We start from the raw sequence: 8,631 nt of genomic DNA on the forward strand, positions 1-8,631 counted from the left end.
GATTCTGATTGGCTGGAGGAAAGTGGGCGTGGCTATGCAAATTTACGCCACGTCGTGATTGGCCAGGCTGAATTTGAGCAGGGTTTGGGGGCGGGCAAAGTGGCACTTAGGTTTTGGAAGGCTCTTTTCAGCTTTGAGGTGAGTGTTCTCCTTCAGCCACTGAACACAGCCAAGTGTTTGACTGCGTCAAACACTTGTGTCTGTTGCAGTGACACTCACCTCAACGCTGAAAACATAGTAGTGGACACTTGGGTTTACAAACAGTACTTTGCAGCCAATGCAATGACCAGCAAGCATATAAGACTTCAAAGGAGCAAATTTGCTCATAAATCACAAAGACTCGCATTCCACTTGAACAATGGATTGACTAGAAAAGCAGTTTGAAAAGGCCCTGCCTGCATGCAAGCAGATGAAGTGCTTGATGAGCTCACTTCTTGTGGCAGGCACTAGGGGGAAGGAAGGTGAGCACATGCAAACAGTGCAAACATCTGGGACAAAACCGAAGTGGCAGCCAGGTACTGCCCCAGTACCACCACCACTACACACTTTTGGACAAGTTTTTCCATGAAACTGACGCAAACCAAGTCAGTTAAATATATGTTTCTGACTAACAATTTGGTTTGCATCAATGTAATGAAAAAACACATCCAGACGGGTATGATGATGATATTGTGCAGTACCTGGCACTTAGGTTTTGTAAGAGATGTCAGCTGCTTGCATGTGCTCACCTTCTCCCTGGTGTGCCATGACAAGATGACATCAGCTCCTCAAGCACATAACACTACCAACTAACTAATACAAATTGTTTCTTTTTTTTTTTTAGATTCAAGTCATAATTTTAGAAGAACAAAGTGGTACACTTTCACTTTTCATGTGTGCTATGATCAACTATAACTAATCATAACTATGATCAAAACTATACTTTTTGAAGTCATATGACACGACCTTCTACATTTAAGATTAGGAGGCAAACGTTAAGGTCCACCTTGCTGGTCACCAGAGGCATAATGCCACATGAAAAACGGGGAGGTCCCTACCTTTCGAGGTATGCAGATAGACGACCAGCAGCCGACGTGGAGCCTCCAGTCTTTAAGTTGGACATGGAAAAACAACGTTGAAGTCCAAACACTTTCCTTGATTATCGATTGATTGACAGCCGAATGAGTGCTACTTGTGGGCGTGCTAGCTAACGCTCCACCTCTTGTTTCACGGGAGCTAGCGAGTTTCCACTGTCATTGTTTACATGTATGCATTGACATACATACAGCATATCGAGAGCTTGGAAAAGTTGACATTACTATATATAAAATATAGAAATGTATATCATTGGCTGGCTCGGGTAATTCACGCATTTCTTTCTATGTTACACTTACATACACACTGATTCGTTAGCAACAGTCTCTCTCTCACCCGGTCGTGAATGGGAAGTTGCGTCACTGACTCGTGAGTGAACGATTTGTTCAAAATAACGAATATTTTCAGCGAACGAGAGTGAACGAATCACTTCCTAAAGTGATTCGTTCTTTTTCGGTTTGTATAACGTCAACCAGTAGATGTCAGTCATGCGCATTGAAGCTGGTGCCACCACGCCGTAAAACGAAACTAAGAAGAAAATGACGTAACTTCCCGTTCACGAACGAGTCGTGAATTGTATTTCCCGGATCTGAGTTAACATCGCGAAATGTCTGAAATTTGTGATAGGCCGTCACTCAATGTGCACAATCACGACAATATTTGAGGACATGGAAGTCTTTTCCTTCCATTTCATCCTGATTTCAGTGTCTGCAAATATTTTGGATTTAATCGATTTTAAACATCTTCCTCTCCATAGATAGACAGTACAGAAGCTTAATAGGAAAAATGCTCAATGTCCAAAAATATTGTTTGAATAATTCCAGATTGTTTACATTAATTTAGGGAAGGAAGTAATAATTATGCTTTTCTGATACTGTTTTTTTTTTCTTTATTATTAACACCTAAGCAGATCAAAAAGCTTAAGAACTATAAAATCCCTCAATTATTACAGGTAGTAGATTTTCTGACATTAAGGTTTTTCCATAGAGAGGAAAACACTTAACATCCTTATAATTTACATGAATAAGATAAAAAAATACTACTAATACTAATAACAAATATTTTCAGAAGTTGAAACGGGTATTGGTCGAGATGTTTTACACTTAGGTTAAGCATTATAACTATAACTTTATTTTTATTTTTCAGAACTCCTCTCGACAGACCAATGCAATTAATTTGCCTGTTACTATCGCCCAAACGTACAAAACACAAGGTAAAAAAAAAAAAAAAGAAAATTCATCACAAATAACAATTCCAAAATGTCACCCTTAAAATCATCCAATTACCATGACTGAATTTGATACAAAATGTTGAATTATCATGAAATCTGTTTGGAATTTAGCAAAAAATAAAATAACATAAACTGCACGTGTTGATTGTTCAACAAAATATTTATTTTGGACACTCAAGTGGTCTCCAATGCTACAAGAGGAGAGCAGGGAGGTTTAAAAAAAAAAAAGAAAAAAATACAATTGCACGACTTAAAGTCCATTGTTAAACCCAAACGACCAATACATGATGGAATGTCTGGACAAGAAATAGAAGGCCTTTGTAATTCCTGTCCATTAACCCCAAAATAATAAATCAATTCAGCCCTGAGATAGATAAACACACACACACACACACACACACACACACACACACACACACACACACACACACACACACACACACACACACACACACACACACACACACACACACACACACACACACACACACACACACACACACACACACACACACACACACACACACACACACACACACACACACACACACACACACACACACACACACACACAAAACAGATCAGAAACAAACGCGCATCATTAAACACTGTATTGTCGCGTACAATACAGTCAAAAAATAAAATACTCGCAGTCGTGTGACCTTCGGGAAACAATGTATGCAAGCGTGGCACCAATGAAAGATTGTTATGGCAAATTGTATAAGCTGTTCAAATCCTGCCCCAAGCAGATCCCATATGTCTCTGCACTGCAGACGTGAGTGAGTGAGTGAGTGAGTGAGTGAGTGAGTGAGTGAGTGAGTGAGTGAGTGAGTGAGTGAGTCCCCCGTATGTCAGATAAGGCTTATGGAGGTAGCACACTTCATCTTGAAATGTAATCAATGTAAACTTGCTTTTTTTTTTTTCACCTCTGTGGGGAGAGTGAATGACTTTTGTCCCTCCCCGCCACCTCAATGGGATTCACAATCCATCATGATACAAGAAGCCTTGACACACTTCCAAAGTGCTTTGCAAAAGGGGTGAGTGGTCAAGTAATACTGCAGCCACCGCAAAGTGCTTCTTGCCAACACAGGATACATTCAAACACTACTTTTCGACAATTCAGTTGTTTCAAAGAAAAGAAATTCAATGCATATATTTCTTTGAAGAAACGGTACCTTACTCTGCTCACCATTTCCTCTGCTGCGGCTACTTTTATTATGAACCGGTTTTACCAATAACTTAAAAACTCTGACAACATGAGCAAAATTTACATGCTTCATGAATAAATACAACCAAATAGAATCAACTATGTACAATTTTTGTTTAAATGACACACATTGATTGTTGTTTTGGGGAAAAAGGAGGAGTTAAGGTTCATGGGTGCTCGATGTCCACTTCACATAGGCCATTTGCCAGGTGAACCGATATCTGCATGACAGAGAAACAAGTTGCATAATCCAGCCAAAATGATCACATTTGATATCAAATGTCCATGATCAGACATCGATGAAACTGACAACGTTTTCCAGTTGGTCACACTGCACGGGATTTGGTGGCACCCTTCTTTGGTGAGGTAACATTATTTGATCGTGACAGCATGCTGCGTGTATCATTGAATTTTCAAAGAATTCATTACACGATGACTCGAGCTATATTTTAGATATAGCTGACCAACGTTTGCCAAAATACCATAAAAATCAAATGCCTTTGATAACAACAAGGATATTTTTGTTGAATATTTCAAATCCCACCCATGGCTGTGAGTGAGAATTTGTCAACATTTGAAGAGGTTATGGAGAGAAAATGGGCAACATTTTTTACCAAGAGGGTCTTTTTCTCCTGGGATCGCTGTGCATCCCCACAGGGGCTTTGAGTGTCTTGTTCTAGGGGAGGATGGAATGAGGAACGTTCAATTGGATCTTCAAAGCAGACAGGAAGCATTTGGCACTCACCTTGTGCTTTTGACACCTGATGGAAAAGTTTTCTTCGATGAGGACGCAGTCTGCGAGGACAAGAAGAGAAGGTGAGTGGGCCCACGCAGCGGACAAAAGCAAGCGTGTGACCTCTGTGACCTTACCTGCCTCCAGAGCACACCTGTAGTGGTATTTGCTCGGACAACCTTTGAAGAAACAGCCCAGCGTTGCACCTGGGCCGGAGCAGGCCGAGCACATCTGCAGGTACAAACAGAAAGGGCAATCTGGATCCATTTTTGGGCCTGCTTCCAAATTCAACATTGAAATGAAAGGCGTTCAGTTTTGAAGCTGTGTTCAGACAGAATTACGGTCGGCCAGAAAATGAGACATAACATTTGCAACTGCCCAATTTCTAATTTCCTGCCATCAAACAAAATCACGCACCCAACCCAAGTAAATCCCAAATGATGATGATCTTTTTGTTTTGCTTTACCGTCTGCCGGGCCACTTTGACAGTTTCCTCCAGGCCGTAGACTCTGCCCTTCACCAAGAAGACGCCGGCCGACCAGATGGCGCAGTCTTCGTGGAGCCAGTACTCACGGGGCTCCATGGGCAGCACAGGGGCGCTGTACCAGTCCTCCACATCTGCTGGCCATATTTCCGAACGAGCGCGTTTCGCCGCCGCCGGGCTGCCGGTGTCGGCAGTCGGCGGGAGGCCCTTCTGCCACCACTGGTTGGCGGCCCGTTTCTTCCCCCTGCCCCCGACGCTACAGGACGAAGAATCGGAATCGCTGTCGTCATTCTTGGGCTCTTTAAGGCCGGACCTAAGCGTTGACGTCTTGGGTCTGGCTACCCGGTGTCCTTCAGGGTAGTAGGGACCATGGAGATCCCCCAAGTCCATGGCATTGGCAGAGAGACCACACAGGCAACAGACGAGGGAGCCCCGACGCTGACCCTGAGTGGATACCCGACCCAGCCGGAGACAGGAAGTGTTGGGTACAGTTCCAGAAATAAAGCTGCTGTGGTGATCCTTTTTGGCCTGCGTTGCCGCTTCTTCCGGGTAGTTGACGACGACGCATTGTGACGTGGACGACTGCTGGCCATGCATCCGGATGAAGGGGGAGAAACCTGGATCGTACCTGGAGTCCTTTTTCTCTTCTTTGTAGTGGACATATCTCAATTTGATTTCGGGCTCCCTGGGAGCAAAGATGGAAAAAAATGGTCCAGGTTCACGCTTCTTCCGTCGCTTCTTGGGAGTGCCCGCCACCTTTTTCTTTGCAGCTGAAGATTTTGGCGGATCTTTTGGTGAACACGGGCTTTTCTTTGGAGATTCTTTAGCTGCTGGTGGGGAGCATTTTGCTTGCTTTTGTTCTAAAGGAGGGAGATCAGAGTGCACGAGATCGGGCTCTTTTTTGGACTTTTTCAACACAGGACTCGATGCGGCGGCGGCGGAACAGTTTTTCCTCTTTGACCTCACCTGTGGCAAATGTCCAGGGGAAGGTAGCTCTTCTGGCATGGCCTTTGTAAACTTACTGTTGGACTTTTGAGAATGAACAATACAATTGGAGGTAGTAGTTTTGCATTGATGCGTTTTAATGCCATTGGCTTTTGCTCTTTTCGGCGGGGTTACTACTTTGTGTTTTGCTTTCGCTTTGCTCCTGCTTTTCCCATTAGACAGGGTGTCATTCTTCTTTGGATTTATTGCATAAGAATCCCGTGTTTTGGAAGCATTGGCGTTAGTGTTAACGCGTCCCGAAACTTTATAACTACTTGAATTGATATTCATAACTAGCGATTTTAAGCGAACCCCTCTATTTGAACGCAAAGGCAGTTTCCTTTGCTGGAGCTCGCTGACATTGCCGTTCATGTGTGGGATGAGAGTGTTGGGTTTGTCCTCTGAAATTCCCGACAGACAGGTCAGGTCAACCAAAGGCTTCGGCTCTGGCCTCCTCGGGGGCGCGGGCTGCCTGTTTTCATCACTCGAATCAAAACTGGCCCCTTCTGCGATGGAGTCATCCCATGCAGCCGCATCTGCTGGAAAAGAGCTTGGTGAGGCGGAGGCCTGGGGCAGCATTAACACATCCTCCACATCACACGGTGAGGTAGCAGAGGGACACGCGGAGTTTTCAAGGGGGCTTTTACAGTCCCTGGTCAGTAAGCACAGCTCTATTGCGGCCTCTTTGTTCTGGACCGGTTCCTCTTTTTTTGATACCTGTAGCAGCATCTGGGAATATCCAGTCCTGTCATCATTCCTCACGACAGTCATGTCGGTTTGCGGTGACAATTCCGAAAGCACACCTAAACTTGACCGGCTGTCATCTCGGTCATTTTCCAAGCTTTCACTCGTTCCTGCACTCTCGGGAATGCCGTGTTCCTCTCTGCGAGTCGTGCTCAAACTTACAGTCCCATTTAGTTGACAAATCTCCCGGGGTAGACAAAGTCTATCAACCTCTGGAGCCTTAGCGACAAGGTCTACTGGTGTGTCACAGTGTCCCAAGTAATGCTGGCTCAGTGTTAAGGTGGTCTCCCCAAGACCTTTCTCAGCCTCACGAGAAGGAAGAAGGGAGAACTTGCTGATAGGCGGCAAACCTGTTAGAGGCTGAGATGCTGAGTAGATGTGAGACCTGCTCACATAGGATAGGGTCACTGTGGTGTGGGACAAGGCATTGTCTGGTTGAATTTGATCCGCTGATTGCTGAGAAGAATTCGAGGATGTGGTCGTCTCCGTCGAGGGTAATCCGGAATTTGGGTGCCAGTCGGCGCTGTGGACATGGCAGGGCTTGACATTCAGGCTGCCGTTCCTGGTCAGGTCAACCACGTTGGGAATGCTTGAGGTGGAAAGGTCCTGAGGTTGTAGATCATCAAAGCTCCATGGTGGTTGTTCCATAGCAACTGCAAAACACACAAAGGTGTGGAGTGAAACAACTTTTGCAATACAATTTCGCTACCAACGTATCTGATTGAAATTCATCGAAAAACAAGTTCAGTCACTCAAGCACACCCTTTCTTTCTAGAAACTTTAATGTAACCTTCACTCAACACGATAGCTACTCTACTCTTATTAGTACGTCACCAAAAGTCCAAAGATGATTTCAAATTGTTTATTGTGAACAAAATAAATGTGTCGTTAGATTGACAGTTAACTGACGCGTGAGAGAATAGCTTTAGATTTGTTTGTTTTGTAAAGTGAAAATACACGATATACATTTGACATTTTCTTGGTAATCGTCACTGAGTGTTTATAGGTAACGAGTCAAGTTTAAAGAATCATTTTCTTACAAGCGACTGACTGACAACTTACCAACAACGTTGACAGGTCGGTCAGGTATGCATTCCAACTCGATAGCTCCAGTTTAGCCGCCGCTAACGTTAGCTAGCTAGGCCCGGATACTAATCGTCAATTTTCATTTGTTTAGAATAATAAGAGAATATCACAAATCACAATTTTGCCAATGAGAGCGATTCACAGTGACCAATAATAATTTGGGCTCATTGTGGCTAGGACAGAGCTTTATAGTTTTTCTCAAATGCCTACTTTTATTACGAAACCGTTGAACGTTAAGTCACTGTGCTGGGTAACTTCATTATTACGAAGAATGGCAAAATAAATCTGCCTCATTCGACTTAAGTTATTGCTCAATACTTCTACCGAATTAAAAAGTGCATATAAATGCCTATGAACTTCAGACATTTTGACTTCTATGAGCTCTACAAAGCCCACGACACGCGTTATTGATGAGATTACGTGTTATTGTTCATAGAGTTTAGCAACGTATTTCAGAGCATTGCACGTATGTGGATGGCTGGATGGATAGATAGATGGATGGCCAAGGCCCGACTGGGCGAAACAAAGACGGAGGGAGCGCAGCGAAGCGCTCAAGTGACAAAGCTGCTCCAACTTACCCCTGTCGTCACCTTTTAAACGTCCAGCTGCAAAACACGTCCACCCCGCATCTCCGTCAAGATTCCATGTATATTGACAAAATTGTCCCAAATTAAAAAGAATTAGGACCTTTCCTGGAACGCTAATGACCGCAACGTCAAGTAGCCTCATACATCTTCAATATCCTGATGCGCCCTCCACAATAAAATATATGGAGCTGCACCTCTGTGCGGAAACCATCTACAGTGCACATTACAGACCAAACCAGTAACTGAATCATGATTTGAGATACACACAATTTGAAATAATGACCCAAATCATGAAAGTTTTCACCCTATAGTAAACAAAAGTGTTGAGCCTATTTTGTGCTTTTCTAAAAATTGGTAGAACTACACAACAGACACAAAGGGTGCAAAAATATTTATTGCTAATAAACCTGTAATCAGTTGGTGAATATGTGTATTTGGTCTATATTTACAAAATTAGAGTAGAGGAAGGGGAATGTGAAAGAAAAATCCCAACCATTTAAA

The 8,631-nt window shown here is 43.5% G+C and overlaps 1 protein-coding gene and 1 long non-coding RNA gene across 5 annotated transcripts in view; both read right to left on the bottom strand.

The window, feature by feature from the left end:
- The window catches only part of LOC147039093 (uncharacterized), a 3,758-nt gene extending 2,277 nt beyond the window's left edge, over positions 1 to 1,481 (bottom strand). The window contains exons 1-2 of one of the 3 annotated variants that reach the window (XR_015063501.1): positions 1,374 to 1,481; positions 1,038 to 1,087 (exon numbers count right to left, since the gene is read on the bottom strand). This is a non-coding gene — a long non-coding RNA (uncharacterized LOC147039093). Of the gene's footprint in view, positions 1 to 1,037 lie in introns of all 3 variants that reach the window. The other 2 variants (XR_015063500.1, XR_015063499.1) reach the window with 2 other exon arrangements.
- Positions 1,482 to 2,446: 965 nt separating this feature from the next.
- On the bottom strand, positions 2,447 to 8,283 carry LOC147039094 (uncharacterized). Of its 2 annotated transcripts, none has more exons than XM_085903175.1 (6): positions 8,122 to 8,283; positions 4,712 to 7,110; positions 4,383 to 4,476; positions 4,258 to 4,307; positions 4,127 to 4,188; positions 2,447 to 3,733 (listed from the first exon to the last, which is right to left on the bottom strand). In XM_085903175.1, coding segments are annotated over exons 1-6 (2,757 nt in total). In that variant the 5' UTR covers positions 8,273 to 8,283; the 3' UTR covers positions 2,447 to 3,732. The 2 variants fall into 2 exon arrangements, with proteins under 2 accessions (XP_085759301.1, XP_085759302.1); XM_085903176.1 differs by lacking the exon at positions 8,122 to 8,283 and adding an exon at positions 7,520 to 7,986.
- Between the last annotated feature and the right edge of the window lie 348 nt (positions 8,284 to 8,631).

The sequence above is a fragment of the Syngnathus leptorhynchus genome, chromosome 22, assembly GCF_054491065.1.
Source record: "Syngnathus leptorhynchus isolate UIUO chromosome 22, UIUO_Slep, whole genome shotgun sequence".
NCBI lineage: Eukaryota > Metazoa > Chordata > Actinopteri > Syngnathiformes > Syngnathidae > Syngnathus > Syngnathus leptorhynchus.